Source organism: Ornithodoros turicata, chromosome 8 (assembly GCF_037126465.1).
Source record: "Ornithodoros turicata isolate Travis chromosome 8, ASM3712646v1, whole genome shotgun sequence".
NCBI classification, from domain to species: Eukaryota; Metazoa; Arthropoda; class Arachnida; order Ixodida; family Argasidae; genus Ornithodoros; species Ornithodoros turicata.
Genome location: NC_088208.1, coordinates 31,271,823 through 31,296,754, shown reverse-complemented (window position 1 = coordinate 31,296,754; position 24,932 = coordinate 31,271,823). Strand labels below are relative to the sequence as shown.

At 44.1% G+C, this 24,932-nt stretch overlaps 2 protein-coding genes across 4 annotated transcripts in view; one reads left to right on the top strand and one right to left on the bottom strand.

Annotated features, from left to right (window-relative positions):
• LOC135366980 (uncharacterized) overlaps positions 1–24,932 on the bottom strand; it is a 48,560-nt gene that overhangs the window by 9,048 nt on the left and 14,580 nt on the right. For all 3 annotated transcript variants that reach the window (XM_064600018.1, XM_064600020.1, XM_064600019.1), the window contains exon 2: positions 5,209–5,449. In XM_064600018.1, the coding sequence (XP_064456088.1) occupies positions 5,209–5,449 (241 nt within the window). The remainder of the gene's footprint in view (positions 1–5,208; positions 5,450–24,932) is intronic.
• Positions 1–24,932, top strand: part of LOC135366977 (ecto-NOX disulfide-thiol exchanger 2-like) — a 54,473-nt gene that overhangs the window by 20,724 nt on the left and 8,817 nt on the right. The window lies entirely within an intron of this gene.

The following is a 24,932-nucleotide window of genomic DNA, read 5'->3' as shown; positions in this document are numbered from 1 at the left end:
TAACACCACAAACGTGTGTGCCTAGGGACAAGACATTTACACCCGAGGACGAAACACCCAATTGAGGAATGCAACCCCCATTCATCATCGGGAGTGTTATTCTAGAAATTTACAATTACAAGGTTCCGTCCTAGCCAGGCGCAGCCGCCGCGAAAGCGAAGCAGACGATACGCACACCCGGAAATGACGTCGCTCCGTTGACGACCAATGGGATAAAACTTCCGTAAGCAGAAAGCTGCTTCACTCCCCTCCTCCTTTTATCCTCCGAGGAGAGCGCTGCATGCGCAGTTCACGTAGTATGGAGGTCAGTGCTATCGACTGATGCTCTCGGCAGAGACGAACGTTATCCTACGACCTACGAGATTCTCCAATCGCGAAAGCCACACATCGGGTAACGACGAAACAAAAAAAGAAACGATGCCGGAAAGCGTCCCTCATCGATGAGCATCTTTTTCTTCTCCCTCGGCAGCGCGAAGGCATTCTGTCCAGATCTCTCCCTGCCGCTTGAGCGTTTGTTTGGAGAGAGTCTATTTCACCGCTCGTTTCTGCCTCTTCAACAACCTTTCGGTCCGCTCTTCATTTCAAATTTTATGGCCACTCCGGAAAGAATGCCCTCCCTTCGAGGAAGGTTCGGCGGACGGGGAAATGTTGCGTCGAATTACAAGCTTCGAACAAAAAGGAGGGAGTACGTGCCGGTACAAAAGGCTCAAGTGTGCGAGAGCTCTCTTTATTTCCTACAGAGAGTTTTTTCTTTTTTTTATAGGAACACAATGGGGCCACGTAGAAACGTCGCGGGCAACGAAATGCTGCAGTTAGGAGAAAAAAATGCGCATTAGTCCAAGCTAACCACACAATAGTCTAAGCTAACCACAGTGTACTGCGGGTAGACTTGTGCCCGTTACTCCAAAAAAGTAATTGATTACCGTTACTCTTCTAACAAAAGTAATTGATTAGCGTTAGAAATTACTCAAAATGTAATTGAGTAAAGAGTATAAAAGTAACGCGTTACTCGGGCCGTTACTTTCAATTCATCTAAAAAAATCCGCCCCTGTGTGCTTCGAAAAAGAAAGAAAATATAAAGAAAAAACAACTCCCGTGCTCGAGGAGTAGCAATAATATTTTCCGGCTTACTACAGTAGAATAGCCCAACAAAGACACAGGAAATTTGTCATAGAGCATTGTTATTTTGAGTCGATCAGACTCTACTTCAAAAGTAATTGATTGCTCGGCAATTCATTATTCAAAACTGTAATCGGATTACTGGAAAAATTACTTGTTCAAAAATGTAATCGATTACTCGAAAAATTACTCAAAAAAGTAATTCATTACAAGTAACGCAATTACTTGTAACGCGTTACGTACAAGTCTGACTGCGGGCTAAGCACATAACACTACGCGAGAATTGCACGTGGCAGAAGAGCCAAGACGAATGAAAATGTGATCAGTTGGAAACGTTTTGAAGCTTCAATATTGTGACATGACCACGATCGTCTGCGTCTTTATTTCGCTGATTGTCAGTTGGGCTTGGAAAATGAAAACGTTTCTTGCACCTCTGTTCGCACGACAAACACACACTTTCAAAGACTGTACAGTGGCTACGCCTGGGAGGAACGAATATACCTGCTGTCCTCCATGACTCCAAATGCATTACCGAAGCAGAAAGGGTTGCATTGCTTTCAGTTGTTTGTAAATGTTACGGATCTTTTATTTGCTTTGTCCCCGCACTGTAACTATAAGGCTTTACAGTTGTTTTGTAGTATCGATTATTGTGATGCTTTCCCATTTATTCTTTTTGTCTTCTTTCCTTAGCGGTCACTCCAAAGCGTCTAGTCAGCGGAAAAATCTCTCCAGTGACATTTGGAGGTTCGCACAAAAGAATGCGCTTCTTCGAAAAACTGAAACGGATACTGCTTTGTTACGTCAGTTAAAGTGCACCGGAAAAGATAAACTGGACAACACACTTGCGTACGGCAGAGCGGAGGGCGTTACTGAATATGCATTTTCAAGCATGAACACTACGAACACGGGACACATGCTGTAGCAAAGTCATTCCTTCAATACAATATCGAACTAGCGTTCATCGCGAGTGCTACGTGTCTGTCTTTCCAGCGTTGTGTAAATTGGAAATGCCGCTGGAAAAGTAGCAATTACCAACTTATTCTTATCGTTTGCGGTAAATACGGTTCTGACTAATTGCGACATCTCACGTAGAATTCCTCACAGAAGCTCGTCCATGACATTCAAAAATTGAAAGTAAAACCAACGCCACCTGCTTCGGTAATGCGTTTGGAGTCCAGGGGTACTGCAGGACTGTTTTTTTTTCTGTTTTTTTTTTTCATATAATGTTTGGATGAAAGCACCTCACAACCCTCGTATCCACACGATCGACATCCTCGAGGAATATCCTAGTGGAAGAAACTTACATTGAGCATTCGCTCAGCGTTGGAACATCGGCAGTGGCGTACCTACGCCATGTCTGCAGTACCAACGCCACCTAGATACAGAAGGCCTGCTTATCGCCTTCTCTCCCTCCTTCGCTACTTGGACATATAAAGTCAGAATTCGTCTGCTACTGCGATTCGCCGTTCTGCGAATTCAAGAACTCACAAATGATTACAGCTAACTTGGAACATGTAGACCTGAACCTGTAGACAAAAAGGGCAACACGCTTTCCAGAAAATCAGTCTTGAGAAAGATATATGAGACCGTTTTGCGCATTATTTTAAAAATTTCGTATTTAGTACGCGGGGACGTTCAGTCACTATTCGCAGACGACGGTGGTTCGTCTCCATGGCTACGACCACTGAAAGCACGTTCGTGATTGGCTACCGCCGTTGAAAACACGATCCTAATTGGCTGACTCTTAATTGTTACGTCACGTCGACGAGAGGCTTTCGCTATCTAGGTGGTGTTGGCAGTACTGTGGACATAGCAGACGACACCATCGGCCCTGTCGTCTGCGACGGTATAGCTTGCGGCTGGGACGCAGGATATTCCCCACGGTGAAGAGAGCACGTTCATTTCAGCGCAATGGCAAGCCGGTGAGACAACGATAGAATAGCTCTCGAAATCGACTAATTTATTCTCTACAGACATTTTGTAACTGTGTTTGTGTGGTCCCGAAGTAATCCATCAATTCTGTAAAACCAACCTTGTTGACACACGAACACTTTTTTCTTTTTCGTTTATAAAGCATGCTATTTATTATTAACTTCACGTATATCTCGTTGCTATTGTATTCTTCCTTTCCATCACTTCGCAGCGAACATGATCACACGCAGATACTCTCTGTTATATATAGATAAGTTGTAAACTGAAGTCGTTCAGCATTAGCTTTCATAACGTCAAATCGCGTTCAAGCCTATACACATGTTCGTTAGTGCAGTGAAGTATCTCTTTAAAGTGCCTATTGCGTGTTACGTAACACCACGGTTCCATTCAAGTCCAACGTAGTCAACAAGTTGCATCACAGTCAATTAAGCGTTTAATACGTGCACGAGAAGGAAGTGCCAATTAAAAGAAGCTTCATTTATGCGTTCCCTTCGTCTTTATGCAATGTCGACTGGTAGGGGAATGGAAGCAATTCCTCTCCAATGGAAGCAACCTTATGTGTCGCGCTCGTCGAATATCGAATATCGTACAAGAGGATGCGTACACTTTCGTTCCGACGGATTTCCTTCTCTAAGTAAACCGGCGTTCCCAAGCATGGAAAAGTCTATGTCGAATTGCGACCGTCTCAGTATTTTCTGCTGTCATCGTCCTACTTGGCGATCGAGTCACCCCGGGTTAAGGGACTTCTTTGCATCCGAAATATGCGAAAGAAGAAAGGAAGCACGAAAGAATTAAAGCAGTCGCTCAAAGAAGCAGCGATAGTCGAAGTTTTTGTCTGTCTGCGTATTATTGCCTTGACTCATGCATGGATGGTGACTGGATGGTGACTCGGGTCCGATTCCTGGCGCCCACAAACGCTTGAGACTGATGACTGAGCCAACTGCTTCCCATTTGTCATAGTTCTCCATGAAGTCAGCCTCAGATGCACGATCCCTCTGAGCAGCCGCGAGTAACGCGGATCGCTCGGTAAACATACATTGAGAGAGGATCCTCTCATCTATGTCACAGATGCACACATTAAATGTGTTGTAACGCCTCTTCGGTGCTTGAGATTGTAGCCATTGTAGCAGACAGCGGGCAAGCGACGTAGACACACCCAAGCAACACATCATCATGTGTAGACACACAGGAAGTGTGTCTACGTCGCTTCATTGCGTCATTCATTCAGCCTGGCGGTGAAACTCCCTCTATTTCGAACTGCGTTGTGGCTATATCGAACTGCTACTATTTGTGTCTATATCGAGCTTCATGGAAGTGAAGATGTACGTGGCCAGCCGGATGCGAAACGCGCAGTAGAAAGGTGTCCTGCTTCGCATGTGGCATTAATTAATGGGTCCCACCTCAGGTTTATCCTTCTCTAGGAGAGAGGCGATGTACTCTTCTGCGATATGATCAGCCAAGAGGCAACGGTCCTGGATGACGAATATGGTATCATAGTCATAAACGAGGCGCCATCTTTAACTTCCTCATATAACGTCTTCCAGCACGTTCCCCGGCTTTTATAGCACGCTATAGCGCATGGCGCGCTAATAGCACGGGGTAGTATTTTCCTCTTATATTTTTGGTCCAATATTACGCGTTATATACTGTGTGAAGTACGTTCGCTGTGGCCAATACGCTTCGACAGTTTGTCTCTGCGCAGGGGGTAAAGTGTGGTGAAATCACGTGACAAAGTGTCCGTCCACTCACAAGGCAGCAATAATGGGGTGTCCGTAGAGAAGCGTGGATCCGCAGAAGAAATCGCGTGCACCACTACTTTGAAATGTTACCACATTATTTGGGAAAGTGATCAGTGAGGTCGCTCCATAGGCAATAGGGGCGAGTGGGAAACTGGGTAACTGCGCAGACAGCATACCTACCTGCATAGCGTGTACCGAGACTCTGTAAGACACATTAAGACTCAGTGAGACATTGAGCCGTGGAACTGAAGGTCGTGTACGCCTTCGGACGAAGAATGTGACTTGGCCTTCGTTACTCACATGCGTACATATGCGCTTATCAGATTAGATCAAAGTTTTCGGGGTTTCTTACTGCTTCCGTTACTGCACTTCAAATAGAGGCTATTCTGAGGGGAAGAGCGAAGGCCACATTACTGACCGATGCATATGAAGACGGGTTCTCCTGCGTACTGCTCCTTGGCTGCCGGATGTATGTAAGGGCACTGCTCCTCCACCCGGTGGCAGAACTCTCGGCAGGGCCTGACGGGTAATACCGCCGCCACCCCTTCCGTCGTCGTCGATTGACCTCCACCACCCGGGTCTTCAGGCCCCCCGCCCGGATCCACGGGCGCCGGGTACACAGGCACCAGCATTGCGCACGTCCACTCCTGGTATACTCTCTGAAAAGACACACAACCATCACATTAGGCATCAAAAGACACACAAACTTCATTAGACATTACTAGACATTAGATATTACTAGACATTAAGATATTATTAGACATTATTATACACGAAGACATTATTTGACATTGACATTAAACATCATTAGGCATTACACTTCAAAGGGCACAAACATCACATTAGACATTTCACGTACATTTTTTTTTATTTTTTACTTTCTTATTTATTTCCAAAGGAAAAGGGAGGTACAGCAAAAAAGCTGCAGAGGCAGCTTGCCCATTAGGGTCAGACATTTCTTAATAAAGGCCCAATATCACCCGAAGGCTCCAAGGTGGTCCTGATTTCCTCACGAATTATTGTTTGAAACGATAACCCCTGGATTTACGCGAGACAACCATGGTCGTGGGCGACGCCATGGTGGTCTGCCTCTGGATTAAGTTTGCCCACCTCAGGGTTCTTTAACGTGCGGTGAAAGCTCAGCACACGGCACGCCGTACTTAAAGTGCCTTGCGAAAAACTGCGTGTGTAAGCAACTTGTACCCTGCCACCCAGAGCCGTATATTAAAAGGGAGTCTGGCCATTAATGGGTCATGCCTATACCTGAAGCTCCACCCACTTTTTCAGCTTTCCGACCAATGAAGTCTTCAAATATGGGGCGCTATCAATCAGCCTATCCTCACTATTTGCCCCCCTATCCAACATGGGCAGCGCCATTTTGGGTGGCAAGTGGATTGGATGGGATTGAAATGGATACCTCTCGCAATCTGCAAAAGTAGTGGATTGTTGGTGCAAATTTGATAAGCGCCACCTAGGGAGCGTAAGGCACGTCGGGAATTGTCGTCTGCTTCCGTCGTTGTACCGCTGCCGGCAGAACCACCTGCTGGGACACATTCTGTTGTCGGTATGATTTTTAAACAAATCTACATGAATAGTTGGAATATAAGAGGCAAGAATGTTTATATCCATGAAATCCAGCAATTAAATATAAGATTGTACAGCACAGTGCCGTTTTTTGTTATGATTTCGTTGTGATTGCCGCGATCACTAGGCCTAACACCGGCGACAAAACGCATTATTTTCGGTTAGATATCGATGGATGAGCATCAGTTGAAACTAATTTCCAAGAAACGTATATGAGGATGTACATTTGCAGCGTAAAATCAGAGTAGTCTGTGAAAATTTTTTGTCACGAAATCCCCGCTTCACTGTGTTTGTTTTCGTCGCCATTTTGGGTGGCAGTGAGGTGTCATGGCGACCCCCCTGGTAAAAAGCAAACCAATCAGAGGAGCGAAACTGTGATTGACAGGTCGAGCCTCTTTTTGTGACTCCTCCCAATGGCCAGACTCCCTTTTAATATACGGCTCTGCTGCGACCAAGTTGCTGGCGTCCTCTGCCGGAATAGAACCCACGACCTTGGGAAGGAATTATTGTTTGAATTTCCAAACTCAGCGCGCCAAAAAATCGCGCGGAAACCAATGCAGCCAATGTACATCCTCAGAAGCTTTGCCAGCGTCAAAGGGCGCTGCCAGGTCTTTGCCAGTGCCAGCATTGAGTACGCTACCGGAGGGCTACCGAATCTAGTGATGACACCACTGAGGATTTTCCTCAACGAATAAACCTCTACCCGAGAAACGTCATCATGACGTTGGTAGGCAGACTGAAACCGAAACAAATCGAAAGGGGAGGGCTGGGTTCCACGAATGGGCACTTGTTCACTGCCTCCTATTGAAAGAAAAGTAGGACCGAAGGTCGCGTCCCTTTCGAACACTGTGACGTCATTTGTTTACAAACAGGGAGAGGTCTATTAGGCGCACGAGGGCCACAGGTGTCTTTTGGGACTTTCTTCGTACAAGTTTTTTTCTTGTCGTCCCTAGACTTCCTTTTGTTTTTGTTTTTTTCGTTATGGACATTACCCAACAGCGCAAGAAGCCTTTCTAACGCTGACGCATGCCTATGGCACCTATAGATGAAAAGCGGACAACGGTGCTCAGTTTTTAAACAAACATAGTCATCAGATTAGAAAGACGTAGCAAACACTATAGCCCGTAACCATCTTGTCAATCGCCGAACCCTTCAACGAAACGCATGCCTCGTAAAGCAGCGAGGTAAGGGAGCGGAATGTCTTCCAACAGCGGACGGATGCTCTCACTGCACACCAAGTGTGACGAGAAGCTAGATGAACAGATCCTCATAAAAGGCGAAGAGGATTCGTATGGCACAGCTTTGCTAATTCTGTTTCGTTTAAAGGCGTCTTCACCGACGCCCCTTATTCATTCGTCCGCCCTGCATTTTTCAAGCGCGACAGACCTCGTCGTTGCCGTGGGAAGCTTCAAGCCCGTCCTCAGCATCCGCAGTGGGCGACGTAAAGAAGCGGCATAAAAAGAAGCAAAGCAACCACGTGGTGCTACTCTCGTTTTCATGAATGGAGCTTCTGACGTCATCAGCTAGTCTGCCCGATCGATTCCTCGCGCTCGCTTGATGCGAGGGACGCCAGCCACAGGCCAAGACGCACGAGCAAAGGTAAACCATTGTACGGGACCATATAAAAAAAAAAAGAAAGAAAGAAAGAATGACACTCGTGACGTCAGTAATGTTTGCCTTTTTCGGGACTGGGAGGGGTTAGAAGCTCATTCATGCAGTTATTCTGACGCGAAGCCATTTTCTCGCTTATATAATTGGCCGTCGTATAGTTTTTGTTCCGCTCTCTGTGGGGGTTGAGGGAGGGGTGGTTATGTGATAGGTATACAAGAGAAGTTAAGCTTCGCCTATTCTGCATAGGTTTTGACGTCACACGTTAGTTGGGTATAATCTGAAATGGTGCTACAGGTCCCTCTCGACCTACGTAGAGGATCCGTTTCCTCTCTCTCTCTCGTTGCTCTTTTATAGTAGGTGCATTCTTTTCGCTTGCACCTCCTGCACGGCACCAGATCTGGGTTATTTGCGTGCTGCAGTTTCCTGTTGAAAAGAAAGACGTTACTAATAAAGTTCCTTTCAGCTGGAAAGTGCAGCTCCCGAAAACCTGTCTTGCGTGGAGTCCAAGATAGTGCAGTCCAGTGCAAGTGAAAAGAATGCGCTTATTGATTCTCTTCAGTTTTATGGACTGGTATCGGCAATGCAGCCGGCGTACCACCCTGTATTACTCGTGTACCACGTGTACGCGTTAGGGATGGAACGACATCGATATTCTTATCGATATTATTGATATTTTATGGCTGCAATATTGTCGATAATTTTAAAATATCGATATTTATCGATATAAATATCGATATTCACATCGATATTAATATCGATGTTACATCGATATAGATATCGATACGCATGCTGATAGAAATATCAATACTTCGGCGGCTTCCACGCGCGGACAGAATATGAAAGGAGCGGGTCAACGAGTTTATTAACCAATCTTGACGGCTTTTTTTTCACTCTCTCCCTCTTGATTTGGTTTTGAAACACGATGCCGATATTTCCTGTAAATATGTGAAACACATTAGGGGAAACTTTGTTAGTTTCTAAAACTTCGTGCAAAAAAACTGCATTTCATGCCGAAGGACGCATTGTAAATGTGCAGAGCGAGTTCACCGAGCGCATAGCGTACACGCCGGTGGAAACCGAGGATTTTGTGTTTTCTGGCGTGACTCCGTACTCGCTAGAGTCATTATAGCGTAGCTTATTTAGTGACTCTAGTATTCGCAAACATCAATTTCTCGAGGAACAAAGAAGGAGGAGGCAGGGAGAAGCTGGTGCGGATCAGTGGAGGGCGACATCCTCTGCACTCACCTAAATTCTTGCACTAATTATTCCCCAATCTTTCTGTCACGATAATTGAGGACGTATCCTCATTCGTCCTCTGTAATGTACGTTGTCCGTCGCCGTCTTCATCACGTGCCTCAGCGGTAATACGCATGGTAGATAACAAAACAATGGCAACTTTTTTTTCAATTGTTCAAGTAGTGGCGTGTCGGCTTTTCAAACATCGATATATATCTTTGAAATATCGATAAAATAGCGATTTTATCGATTTTTTACGATGTTGATATTTATCGATATCGAAATTTTCGATATTTTTCGGTCACTAGTGTGGAAGTATGCGTTCCAGAACGTTGTTTCGACATCTCAATGTACACTCTAAGGAAAAAAGAAAAACAAAAAAAAAGAGAGTGTGATTTTAGTCCATTTGGGGACTAGATGCATTGCCACAATCATCGCTCCCCTTCAGGACTACTATGGGTACTAAATGGGTACTAATAAACGGAGAGTAACTGCACTCTAGGGGACTAGAAGCTATTATAGCTCCCTAATTTACTTTTTTCTTCTGCTTATCCTGTACCCATCCTGTTCAACCTCACAGATTCCTTTCTTTCTGGCAGTAAGTGCGAAGTCGTAAAGTGATAGCAGTTTAATTAAAAGCTCCTTTCTGTTTTCTACGTGTCTTTTCCCCCCTCTTTCATTTGGGTTATATGGGCTCTGTTAAACTGACGAGCTCACCTTTACGACAACTTACGACGTTACGCTGCTTGTGGACCTGTTTTTTTTTTTTTTTTCAGTGTCAAAAGCGCAATGAGAAAAATACGAAACATTACTTAGCTGCTCGTGCAGTTAAATTCTGTCAAAAGCGAGACAAACAGGACATTCTTTTATCATTTACAGAAAAAAAAAAAAAAGCTGTGAGAGCAGCACTGATGCCATTTTTGCGGGCGGATTACGCGGCCAAGCGGATAATCCTGTGGGAAAGCACATGTATAACTACTGGGTGACTAATTACCTAAAATTTATTATTTAACTTAATTAGATGTTTTCGCGAAAATGCGACACACACACAGAATTAGAGGAAAATCATTATTTTAATCCACGCTCTTTCTTTAAACTCTTGAAACGAGCGCGTACTTTGGAGATATACCAGCTCTCGTGGCATGGTCGTTATAGGATGATCACTTTCCACGCCGCCGCGACACGGTTTCGAATCCTGGCACAGGCTGTGCTGTCTGAGGTTTTCCCTGGGTTTTCCGAATACTTTCCAGTCGAATGTCGGCACAGTTTCCCGTGAAGTCTGCCCAGGACGCATACTTACCCCCTCCCCCTTGTTGCCCTCTCCTTCCTGCTATCCTCTCTCCATCTGTCGACGTCTGTACGCCGCTCATAGCCACAGTTGCTTCGCGGCGCTGATACGAAAATAAATAAATAAATAAATCAACTTTGAGATATAAATCACGAAACTTTGGTATGCAAATGAGGCGAAACCAAAACTACGCACTTCTCGAGCGCAGAAACGACATCGCCTCGCCCTATCTGGGCCGGAAAGGGGTCTATCTGGGCAGCAGATCAGCGTTCATTCCAGTCAGCTCGATCGCTACAAAACACGTGGTCCTTCGACACGAACTCCCTTTCCCTCTTTTTGCGCTCGAAAAGTGCGTTGTTTCAGTTTCGGTTTTTATTTTCGGTTTTAGTATTTATATATGAAAGCAGCTGTGGAAGTTTCAGGGTATCGAAAACATCAAATGAAACAGTTAATTAATGAATTTTAGGTAATTAGTCGTCCAGTAGTGACATGCTCTTTCCACACAGGATTATCTCCCGACCGCATAACTTACCACCTGTGAAAACCCCATCTAGGTTGCGCTCGTAGCTTTATTATAAAAATTCTGTAAATGAATTTTTAAGAAAACGCCCCGTATATGTGTATGTAATTATATGTTACAATTGGTGATATTCGCGCGTCTCTTCTGTACATGCTTGAGTCTATCCCATGTTTTAACGCTCCATCAAACAAAAATTCAAACGGTCAGGACTTAGGAGCACATAGTGACAAGCTTTCGTGCAGAATCTGCACTTCATCAGCACATTCTGCACGAGAGCTTGTCATTACAATAACAACTTTATTGCGAGATGATGAATGGGGAGTTTCATCGCCAGGGGGCGCTACTCTACCCCATTTTAATTTTACTCTGACCACTTCCTTCGTGAACTGGACGGCGTTTTTCCATTTTGTCTATGCAGATAGAGTTGCGTATACAATTAGGCAATAGTTATATCGCTTATCGGTTAATATATTGGTATGTGAGGCGTTGACCAGCGAGGATGATAATAACTCGAAGTACATCGTTCCGCATTCTTTATGGAACCTATTATATCATATTATTATAGAATTTAATTGACTCAGTAGAGCAATTTCTTGGGCCTGTTGGTTCGAACTCACGATAAAAGCGCTAAAATACGAAGAAAGGTACGGACAATGACAGACGTAGACAATGCTTTTGTTGAAAGTGCGCTACGTCTGTTTGCTTCCTGTCCGCCTCTTTCTTCGTATTTTAGGGCTTTTATCATTAATTGATTCATTGTCGCGTTTCTGTTACGTTACACTTCCACCTCCCGCTCCATTAAAAAAAAAACAAACAAAAAAAAACGCACGTTTTCTTCCAGTTGCGCTCATATACCTTTCGATACGAATCGCATTCAAAATGAGACCAAGTGCTTTCAGCCTTTAATATCTATTTTGCTTGCGTGCCGCTCTGCCGGAATCCCTACTCGGGGACACGCAAACGAAAGAAAAAAAAAAAAAAAAAAAGAGCAGCAGGGAAAAATAAAATTCTGCCTGGCGCGCTTCAATATCCGATATCTGGACGCAATAACTTGATGAAGCTTCTCCTACTCTGCACGCATGTATCACACTTTTGTCGAAAAGACGGGAAAAACCCTCGCCGGTATTGCAGGGGCAAATCGGCAAAAAAAAAAAAGAAAAGAAAGAGAAAAAAAAAGAAGAACACATACTCGGACATAATACAAAGAAAGCAGCATCGAGAATACGCGATAGGAAAGACAATCTTTTTACGCTACCCACGCACTCTTTGTCAGGGTTGAACGTGGGCATCGCGGGTGACTGCTGGAAGAGCACACACCACTAAGCATGACCTTTTGACGTGCTTTTGGGACGCGACAGTTCCATATGGCCATTACGAAACGAACCTTTGCCCTTATACGAACAAGAACGTCGGAAGCTGCTTGTAGCACGTGCACTGATGATGATGATGATGACGATGATATGTATATAGGAGAACACATTAGGGACAAGATGTGAAAAAAGAAACGCGTAACAAACTGGATAGTTAGAGCAAAAATGCTGAAAAATTCATCATATGGAGCAAATGCGTTTACATCATGGTTCTCACGAAGACTATTCAAACATCTTAAAAGGCCATTAATAGAACATAACTTGTACAGACGGTCTATATTTAAGAAAAAATGACGCGGGTTAGTTTATTCGGAAAAAAAATATAATCTCTCGAGGTTGTACGACGTGCTACGGTTGACAAACCGAGCTTATCGGCAACGTGTCCATAGTTATAGTAGGCGCTGACGTTAGTGTGTCGGTCGTAGAGAACATCGATGAAGGAGTCATCGTTGCGCGTTCGATATATGCAGAAAGTGTATTGCAGACATAGTTCCAAGCAACAGATGAAAATTCGAGAATCAAAAGCGCAATAGCCAAGAACAGGCGAAATAAACAAGTAGGTTCAACAGAATTCTTAGCAAAACGCGAGATGGCACCAGGAAAGATAGGTCGACTTCGTCTCTTCCTGTGGACAACACGAGAGAGTGATAAATAGAACTTGTATATCGCAGGTCGGTTCAGTTTTGTCCTGATGTGTGTAACAAAGCAAGCGCTAGTGGTGCTCTTCGTCATCGTCACATTTCATTACAAAAGCGCAGCAAACTTACTTCTGCGTGCTATACAGTCTTAGAAAAAAGGGTTTCAGTAGTTACACCCTTTAGGAGATAATAGTTGTCACATATGTTGTGCCTAAAATGTTGCAAAGTTCAACCTGCTACCTCACTCTCAAAACAGAACTTCACCGCATAGTACATTGTCCGCCAACTATTGCCAGGAATGATAGGGTAACCGCTTCTGATTCGGTGAGCGAAGGGGGCGTACGCCCTTTTGTAGCAATTTGGATATATGATAATTGCTTTTACTACAATTTTACATCCTATATCGGACGCTATGTTGACTTAGGTGGTAACTATAGAAGTTACCACCTTTTCACACCCTTTTCTCTTAGAGTGTAAAGAGCCTAAAGACATTTTGAATGGGTGCTTCTCCTGCGAACACTGCGCCAGTGCAGTGAAAGCACGCTTTACAGGAGATTCCCACGGACGGAAGGACGGACACTACGTATTTCTGGAGTGCATCCTGTACTTAAAAAAAACTGATGCATGCCGGTTCACAAAATCATGCCCGTCATTGAATATGCTAGATGGCGGCGTTTCCACCTTCTGATATTCCAGGCGTCACATGCCATATTCTTTATCATATCAGAGACGTGAAACTAGATTACAAGGTGCGAAGCGGGCGCCCTTGGATCTCATTTTACGCTAGTTATCGAGAATTGGTATCCATCAGGAACAAGACCAGTCAGTTTAAGCACATTGTAAAGTATCTTAGTCGAGCGACACGAGAACATACACACTAAGAAACACTAGCACTTTTGTGGACTAGCTGCACCCCCCACTGTCTAAACCCCTTTTAAAACAGGTATTCACGCATACATTCACACATAGTGTGTCACGCACGCGCGCACACATACACATAAAGGTGAGCTCTACAATTTTTCCGTACGAAACCTCGTTTTTACCTCTTCGATATACCATTTACAGCTACGACCATCAAAGTCTTCGTTGCATTCTGTACCGTACATTCAAACTCGAAAGGGGGAAAAGGAGTCAATTAGAGAGTAATTATACAGCTTCTAGTCCCCTAGATTGCATTTGCTCTCTGTTTGAATCCGCTGACCCTGAAATTACTCCTCAGCACTGCAAGCAGTTCCTAAACCTCGCATAAGCTTCCGTGCATTTAGTCTCGAAAGGGAGCATAACGGCCCTCGCAACACACCTAGTCCACAAAGGGACTGAAATTACTGCTTTTTTTTCTTCTTTCTTTTTCTTCGAATGCTCGAGAGCTCGATGCCATCGCTCTCTTTGATGTGCTGGGGGTTGGACGAGCTCGATGCTTCTCATTCCAAAGGACTGTGCCGGCTCAGTGCATCGGCTTTGAGCGGCAAACAATCACTTTCTGTACCTTGCGGAGAAAACCTTCGGGTCTCGAGGATCGAAGGCTAATGGTTGAATACCATCCCTCTTTCTCTCTCTCTCTCCTCGTGCGATGCGGGAAGGAGAAGAGGGGGAGCAATCGCATTCCGATATCGAATTCCAACACGTTTCTTTGCTACTGAGAAGCCACGTCCTTATCGTGGTGAAGCAAAAAATAAAAAAGCGCAAATTACACCGGAGATCATGTGTGTGTGTGTTGGCGTCAAAGTAGACGTAACACGGGCTACCCCCCCCCCCCCCGCCTATTCTGACATCTCAAACTGACTACACTAAAAATAGCAGAATATAGCCAGTCCTGAACAGGAACTTACAGTATGCCAAGTATTGACTATACATCTACTCCGTTCCTCCGTGCCAGATTTGTGTCATTTGGCCGGTGCTGCTATGTGCTGGGCACCTTTTCTACCTCAGACAGTATCTGTATTGGTCGCTGCCGTTTCAGATTAAGTGTCAGTCGCTCAATTTTTTTCTGTCTGTATCTATCTTTTGCGTCAGTATCCAACACTAACGCGCCGGGTACCTTGAGATCACAAAAGTCAGCACACCATGAACATGTCGCCAGAACAAGGACAATATTTGTATTAGCATCAAAGTGGAAGTCCAGTCAGGCAGACTGTCTCCCCTTATCATTTCTCGACAAACTGGACTACAACTAGCTGAACAATAACTCACACAGCATGTCAAAAGATTAAATATAATTTCTGGACACGTTAGAGCAAACACCCCGTATATCAGGGCATAGGGGGACACTTTCATGTCCTTACGCAACATGACATGCTCACAGTCTTGGCATTAAAACGACATCTAGTACTGGTCAAGTGGCGTACTACGAATAATAAAATAGAGGAGAAACATTTACACTTATATGAGTTTCACGCGACTTGTCTGAACAGGCGCGGTGCTGTCTACACTTCGGTGTCTCCTTGTGCGTGATCTCCTCCTTTGAATTTGTCTCTCGGAATTTTAAGCAATCGCCATATATTGACGAGTTGCATAATTAATATGTTAATCGCGCCGACGGCAAAAACTAGCACGTTAATTATGCAAATGTAAAAATATCGCTCCATTAGAAATCTAATAAAGGAAACTGTGTGATTTTATTCAAGAGCAGTCGGTTCCAGTCCGCAGAATCTCTCGTTTCTTTCTTTCTCTTCTTCTTTAAAAACATTTATCCATCCATTCATAGCCAGTTTTTATGTGTGCACGTGACAAATAAAAACCACTCTGTAAATCAAAATTCATCTCACTTTACGGAGGTAATATTCTAATGAGTTTCGAACTGCTGAGCCACGTTAGATGAACTTCGTTTTCTTAACCTTAAGAATCCAGCTGGTCGTTTTCTTTCTGCGGTCTCTATTTAAAACCTTACTCTTATTAACGAATCGATGGACGAGCGTATTCTAACCCTGATACGCCGTCTGCAATATAGAACAGAAACGTTCTATTTACAAAGAGCGTTTTTCATACCTTCGTCTGCACGAAAATTCACACCTAGTCACGAAAGTCACACCTTACCTTGATTTGTTGAAAACGAGAGGCGTACGCCTTTTTTGTGACAGTTATGAAAAGCATAAGTGTCACAAAATAGGCGTACGCCTCCCGTTTTCAACAAATCAGGGCAGATAACGATATCATAAGAGATGATGGTTGGCTAGGAGCGTGCTAAGCGGCGAAGTTCATTTTTAAGAGTGTGGAAGGCTGACAGATGCACAATGCCTGTATCCTACACTGTTAAAACAGAACTTCACCACATAGCACGCTCCTAACTAACCATCATACTGAATGATATCATTCTGTGTCATGATTTGTTCAAAACAGGGGGGAGGCGCCTATCTGGGACAAGATAATCTGTCCCAGATAGGCGCGTCCCGCCTGTTTTGAACAAATCATGACACAGAATGATATCATTCGGTATGATGGTTAGTTAGGAGCGTGCTATGTGGTGAAGTTCTGTTTTAACAGTGTACCTGAATGAATCATTTCCGGGCACGCGCAGCCACCTGCCGGCGGGCGCCACGTTATAATGTGGACAAAAGAAGGGAGATACCCTAGATCAATTTAATGTGCTAAATTACTGATACAGTATATAAGCAGTCACACTCTAACAAGCGTCTCTTGTGGTATACACGCCAAGAAGAAGCACATCACCGCGGTGTGGAGCCCCGTAACTGGCGTGCAGCCATAACGCGTTACCAATTGGGAGTGGCTTTAAGGCGTGCCTCGAACAAATTGCGTTACCACCATACGATAGCCCTAATGGCCGTGAGAAAGGAGGCTTCGAGAGGAGATCCGGAACCCCTTCGGGCATCCGGTTATCGGTCTCCCCATCGGCGCGAGCTATTGCCAGCCTCGAGGGCTTGCCCGGCGCTGATAAGTTGAGCCTCGCCCGACCACCTGTTATATTCCAGCCGTCCATCTTTTTCTCTCCATACTGTAGATACACATTGATTTCTTTGGTGATGCTAATAGTTGAGACTCTTGTTTTTAGCTAATCGCCGACAGACACACACAATTTATCTTTGGCAGGTGAAGTATATCCTCGCTATGGAGGAATCGCGTATTTCGAAGTTTCACGCTGTTCCAGGTCGAAATGTACGCGTTTCGAACCGGTCGATTCGAAGTATCCTGCCTGCCGATTTCCAAGCAGCACAATGTACTGAAAGTCGAGTGCAATGGGGGTGGACGGGTAGGTGGAAGGCCTTGAACATGCCCGTGAAACTAAAGAACATTGATAAGACACATACCGTCCACCCCCATTGCACTCGACTTTCAGTACATTGTGCTGCTTGGGTTCTGTTTAGTGCGTACTGCGAACCGGTGACAGTTCGTAGGTACTGCGGTACTTTTTCTTTCCGTTTTTTTTCTTTTTACTTTTGGGTCAAGCTGCGAAGGTGCTCATAACCTTCTTTGCTACTTTGCATGCTCATTTTGAAGCTCCCACCGTGTTTCGGTACGCTTCCGATGCCACTGTCACTGTTTTTGTGGCATGCACTTTATCGCTTTTATCGAACTGCCGCTTATATCGAATTTTTCCCCGGTTCCGTTGTCTTCGTTATAACGTTTCTCTGTATCAACCAACAACGACGACGGACCGGTCTGTGAACTATATTCCCCTTACATTAGAGTTTCTCAGCGAATGTTGAGAATACAAGAACACCCTGTATCGTTGCTTGCGGAGGAGAGTAGCTGAGTAACCTGTACATACGACACCATAAACTTGTGGGTGCACGGGGTTCGAACCCGCAACCTTGTGATCTGTAAGAAGACACGTTGTTCTTGCTCGCTGCATCAAATTAATAACAACGAATCGTGGGTAAAAAAGAAAAGAAAAAGAAACTCCGTGCGAAAATGGGAGACATGAAGACTATGGGGCTTGTCTCACGACGTAAAGTCAAGAATTATCCTTATTATTATTATTATCTTATCTACAACAGCGAACTTGGCAGGAAACTACTTGTGAATTCAGTATGGCTACTTGATTCGAATTCGTGTCAGGTTCGATACTACTTACTGCCTGCCCATTCCATCATTTTTTCCCCCATTAAAATAAAAAGTGTCGCTTTCCAGAGGACGACCAGCTCATGCAAAGCAACGCAAGTTATCAGTATAGGACGTTTATCATCATTATCAGCACGAATGAACTCCGCTTCGCTTATCTATATGGCTCCCGTTCCGCAAAAAAAGAAAAAAAAAGCTGTAAAGAACCAGGCCATTCCGTTCACTCGTGATTTACGAGTATAAAAAGGGAGACAGGAAATATCTCTTAAAATTTATATGTTTTTTATACATTTCTTCCTGTTACATACTTGCGCTAATTTTGAAAGGAAAATGCATAGAAGAGATACAGAGGATACGGGAGGCCCCGGAAGCACGGACGCCCTCTTGCGGCGCTGTCGCGCGCTTTTGTAAACAGGCGAGCATGATCTCCAACTTAGAAACCTACTGCCCAACCAGACACACAATATGTATACGCTGCACTATATATGCTATCAATCCTGCTGCTGTTGTTGTTGTTTTTACATGTAATACGACTGTTTGTGAAGTAACTTTACAGCGTTATACAAAAACACAAAATCCAGCGCTTCTAGTTGGTGCGCAACAAGGATGAACAGGAAGTATAACAGAAACAGAAAATAGCGATGGGAAGTAGTTTCGGAAGCGGTGTCCCAAAGTGGGTACTGCTTGGAACATTCGTTCTGTTGCACAAAAGTTTGGCTCTACACTCTTGAAAGAGAGATTAGTTAGAGAATAAGCAATGCTCGTTGAAATACTGATGTGTTAGCACTTCGATTCTGAGGTATTATAATACATAATGCTACTACTCTTACCCGAGTAGTACCAGTAATAAAAAATTTAAAGTAGGTTTACACGTAGCTCAAGGTAATAATACTAGCGATACATCGATACTCAAACCGCGAGTTATCAAAAAAGATGTTGATGTTGGCGAAAAAAAATCGAGAAAAATCAGAAATGTGCATCGTTTTTCACTATTCGAGACAGCCATTCTTCAGTCACGTTTTATTTTAGGCGAGCAGCAGATGCCTATCATTTGACCTATAACGTCTGTGGGACACGGGCTTGGAAAAATTAGCTATCAAGTGACACCCGGTAGATAGGACATAGGACTTCTCATTAAGTTTTACATCTCATAATACTATTATAATAATGTTATATTATATAATGTGTAATAATAAATATACAATAATATATTGTTGAACATGAGAAATTGATGTTCTGAGGCTGGAACACATATAAATCATTAGAATTCATAGAAAACATAGAATTCATCTTTCATCAATATATTCTTATAATATAAATTACTATGTTGCTAATCAATATTATAATACTTAAATTTTTGCATAATAATGCATAATTAATACATATACATATTTACATTTTCATTATACGTATGTATAATGAATAATTAATATTATAATGCACATACGTAATAGTTTTTCATTCCCCCCCTCCCACACACACACACAAAGTAAGGGAATACACCAGATGCAGTCAAATGTGTTATGTAACTTATGTTGCAGTAGTGTTGATTTTTATTTTTTGACATCTTCAGAAAGCACTCTTAGAAATGAGGGGGGGGGGGGGTGTCGAGGTAGCTTGCCGTTGTTGGCCGCACTCAAGTGGGCATCGTCACGACTATAGCCAAAAAAAAAGGAAAAGAAAGTGGGAGAAAGGGGAGTTGAGGACTTCAAAGTGATGTAGAGGCAGGATGACCGGTACTGATGGGACGGAAGCACACTGTAGGTGCGAGGTGCACTAGAGTGGTCTCTCCGCTAGGCCCGTTGCTTGAAGAAAGCGCACGAGGCCGCGAGTTTTTGAAAGTCGTTCCGCACAAGAACCTTCGGGGAAGAGGACGTCCGTCAGTATACCAGGCCTGGCGTGGGGAAGATGGGTTTCCCGCATGGCATGGTATGCACGACATTCTGTCAGGATATGCGCAATTGTCTCCGGATGATTACAGTGTCCGCAACTGGAGTCCTCCCTGGAGCCGATCTTGCACAGTTGCGAGTTCGTGAACGCAGATCCTGTGCGTAATCGATGGAGCATTGTCTGCATACCACGGGGAAGATCTTTCGTGGGAAGAGAGGGTCGGTGATTCTGCATGATGTCCTGTATGCCAGGGTGACGCACCTCAACTAGCTGTTTGACGACCATGAGCCTGTCAGTGTCGGCCGGGACTGCTAAGGATGGGCTGCAGCTGTTGTGTGCTGAGGAAGCTAGCTGGTCCGCTCGTTCGTTGCCTCTGATGCCGACATGAGATGGGATCCATTGGAGCGTAAGCTCACCTCCGGTTAGCCTATGCTGGGCACACGATCTCCTTATACATCGGGCCAGAATGCTACCACACATGGGGTTTATCACGTTGTTGAGAGCACTTCTGGAGTCCGTAAGCAAGACGGCCTTAGGTATTCCGGTGACTTGAACCGCAGCAGCTGCGTGTAGCAAGGCCAGGAGTTCGGCCGTCGTAGATGAGATTGGGTAGCGAACTGATTTCCCTTGCCAGGCCTTGTTTATTGACGGGATGTAGTACGCACTGGTAGCACTTTTGGAGCGGTGGTCAATGGAGCCATCCGTGAACACCAGGGTATGTGTGTGATAAACTGTGAACTTCACCGCATAACACGCTCCTAGCCAACCATAATCTCGAATGATATCGTTATCTTCCCTGGTTTGCTGAAAACGAGAGGCGTACGCCTTTTTATGACGCCAATTATGAACAGCATAAGTGTCACAAAATAGGCTCCGCCCCACGTTTTCAACAAATCAGGGAGGAGAACGTTGTCATTCGGAATGATGGTTGGCTAGGAGCATGCTATGTGGTGAAACTCATTTTTAAGAGTGAGGCACTTGCTGACAAGTTGGCATGACAGGGTCATCGTTGCGCATATGTTGTATTCCTGGTCTGATTTCTTGCATGATACACTCATTTCTTATGTTGCACCGTCCTCCAATTGTACACTCTTAAAAATGAACTTCACCGCATAGCATGCTCCTAGCCAACCATCATTCCGAATGACAACGTTCTCCTCCCTGATTTGTTGAAAACGGGAGGCGTACGCCCTTTTTTTTGTGACAATTATGAACGGCGTAAGTGTCACAAAAAAAGGCGTACGCCCCCCGTTTTCAACAACTCAGGGCTGATAACAGTATCATCCGAGATTATAGCTGGCTAGGAACGTGCTATGCGGCGAAGTTCATTTTTAAGAGTGTTGCTTGGATTCAGATTCGAATTCGGAAAATTCTCTAAAGTAAATTATACGAGTACTACTCGAAAGTACAGACATATTATTACTATTAGGATACGCCCCGTGCCCTAAACATGCAAATATGACTTTTGATGATAAGAATAATGACGCGTCCGACAACAGTGTGAACATGAGCGCCGTCGTTTCCGGTGATCGAGTCCATACTCTATAGCCTGTCCGAACTATTGATTCCAGCCTATGTGCCACCTTCTTGTTCTGAAAGCCGCCTCATCGATCTGCGTCTGGCTTTGTGTTTTCTTTTCAATATTCGCACTTTGTATGCGTGTGTTCCTACATGAGAATGAAGGCCCTATATATATGAGACACTGATGCTTAACTGCCACGCTGGTTTTATAATTAGTAAAATATAGCGCTCGTAAAGGTTTTGTCTCTCGTCTGCGTTCGCGCGCTGCCTTCATACAAAGTGCTCATTGTGCTTTCGGTTATAGAAGATAACGCCTCCGAGGTCTTTCTGCCGGTGATGGGAGACGTTTTTCTTTGCCGAAAGGAGCCCGGCTTAGAGGTAGACTCGTTAAGTCCTTTTTCCTTGCACGTACTATACTCTGTTTTTTTTTTTTTTTGTAAAAGTGTTCACGTGATTGCGCACATCATGTATACAAAGCGTGATTGTGAAGCGAAGTGATGATTGATACATAGCATGGTTCATAATTATTCGTGACGCAACAAGAACTGTGCAAACAGCCTCTTTCGATGTCAGCGAAAAACGCGTCGGCAATTTTTGTCCCGAACATAAATCCAGATTAATCAACAAATAATCGGTATCTTTGGTTTTGGTAACAAAATAAAGCTTCTTGCCTTTGTTCAAAATAGATATAAACTGCCAAGCGTGTTCGTTAAATACAAAGAGAGGCTTCGAGGGTGCAAAAAGTGATGTCTATTAGGTAAAATCTGATCGCAATTGGCGTATTGTATCGACACTGCATTGAAATCAATGTAGTCACTTATTACCAAATTTCCAGTGGCACGCCCGGCATTAGAACGTCTCGAGGTTACATAATTTATGGTTCCGAATGATTTGTATTTCTGCGAAATAGGATTTCATTATCCTTTGCTATCCTATTAACATATTAACTTTCCTATCCTATTACCGCATATCCTTTATGTTAGCATAACATACTGCACTACGTGTGCAACCGTGTAAATTACGCCATCTGTTCGTCTCTGGACATCATCCTTTTGCGTTTTCATCATCTCATCATCAGATTGAACTTTCTGTATTAAGTGTACTGGGGTAGCCAGTTTGACTTCGTCGAAACTTACATCCCCATTTTTTTTCTTTACTCACATCACATCACATCACATCACGCCATAATGCCTTGAAAGTACACGCACAGAATTGTTGCACGTGTCAAATCAGTTCCTTGATGATGTTCAAATATAGACACCAGAACAAAGTTGGTACTAGCTTTTACGTCACTCGAAGATGTCAATATATGTACTTAAATCAACCGTTTCGAAAAAGAGCCTATGTTGTCAACGCAAAAGTAAGGTCGTTACGAACAATTTTACTTGTAGACGTCAATTTCAACAAGATGTATTCACGAACTATCCTCGTGATTGTCGTACAGAAAACATTGTTGTTCACAAACAACCTCATAGATGGTGCTTTGAACATCATTTTACGTTTTTAGGAAGTTGATTTTCACCTCCTTTTTTCTTTTCTGGGGGGTGGGGGCTACGACTGATATCGCGCCGGATTTTGATCTCGTAATTTTCTAAGTAACAATTATTGGGCGAGATTGAATTAGCAGCTTATATTTTCGGCAGTCATAGTTCTTCGGAATGAGGAAAATCACGCATTATTCTAGTTTTTGCAAAAGAGCATCAGGCTGGGCTAAACGCATATTTTGGTCGTATCACTCCGATCCCTTCATATAGGCAGTGTTATGGACTAAAGCAAAGATCAAAATCCTTGGCAGCGTTCTTTTCTTTCTTTTTCCTTTTCAACGCAGATCGATAGACTGGCATCGCATTATCCTCGTAATCCTGCATATTAGTCGACGTAACGCAAATATAATAGCCAGCCATGTACCAGGGGGCGGTTACGACTACCCTCTTGAGCTTTCTTCTCGGCCAGCCTCTAAGGCCCCCCCCCCCCTTTTTTTATGTGTGTGTGTGGTCTTTTCTTTTTTCGAAGGAATAGCAAGTCGGCCTACGCCTGACTAACCTTTCCTCCCTTTCGTTTTTCAATAAACATATCCCCCCCCCTCCAGCCATGTACTCTGTATTCTTCTCTCTCTCCCTCTTCTTCGGTGAGTGCTCTGCGCAGAATTTAAGGCATGGTGTACATTCTATATTCGAGGCGATCCAATGCTCAAAATTTCACCATTGCTTGATCACCATTGTGCACAACACGTAACAGTCTAGATCAGAAATGCAATCATGTCGTAAGAGTTGCACGCAGGTCTTCGAGATATTTCACATCGTTCGCAGTCAAGTAAATGAAAAATTCCGGAGAGTATCGCATTTAAGGTTTTTGCCTCGTGAGACTCTCGCAATGACCAGGTTGGCTATAGAGTAAATGTCACATTATCTTAAGAAGACTGCTTTGAAGCAGTCCGTATTTATATAGAACTGACTTCCTCCTCGCTTCGTATAGTCTAAGAAAAAAAAACGAGTAAATTGGGGAGAAATTAGAGTTTTTTAGACCCCTATACATTGGAGCTACTCCTCATTTTAGTCCTCTGACGTTGATTTTTACTCCCTAGCCTTGCAGATAGTCCTTAAATTTCCGCATAAACTCAACGCTGTAGTGGACGAGGCAATTAAACGGAGAAGGACAGAGAAACAACACAAGCCTCACAACACCCAGTTACATACTTCAATTGAATGAGCGCAGCTGAAGACAAGGCGCCGGCAGCGGGATTCGAACCCATATAGCAGTAGCATAGAAGTATGTATAGAAATCACGACCTGCTAGATTATAACGACCATGTCATAATCGGCAACCCCTATGAGGAGCCCGTCCGCACGATCCGCTAGGGGCGCTACTCACCGGCCCGCGAGATCTACATCATGATTGGACAATGAAAATTTGAATTTTGAACGCGCAGAAGCGGACGTACGACTACCGTAGCAGACGACAGCAACAGCTCCTATGAAAACGTGTAGAATGATGATGATAATCAACTTTAGAAAGCAGCATCTCTCGAGGGACATCCAGCGCTTGCACAAAAATACTAAGGTAAGCTGAAGTACAAAGTATTGCAGAAATTGAGGAAGCAATAGCCGGGCCGATGAGTAGCGCCACCGCTAGCTTCCAAATGCGGCGCTGGGAAGGGGTGCCTATGACATGGTCGTTATAATCTAGTAGGTCGTGATAGCAATACATTCGATTCAATATCTTCCGGTTTTTTTTTCTATAATCAAACTCAAACTCAACATTCGATTGAAGTATGCAACTGGGAGTTGGGAGACTCGTGTTGTGTTTGTCCTTCTATGTTTAATTGCCTCATCATCCACTACAACGTTACATGAGAAAGATGCCGCCCGCCTCGGTGTGTTCGTCTGTGTGAATGTGTGTGTGTGTGTGTGGGGGGGGGGTGACTGGCAACAACGTAAGATAGGATACGTTGATGGTGGGTGACTTGGT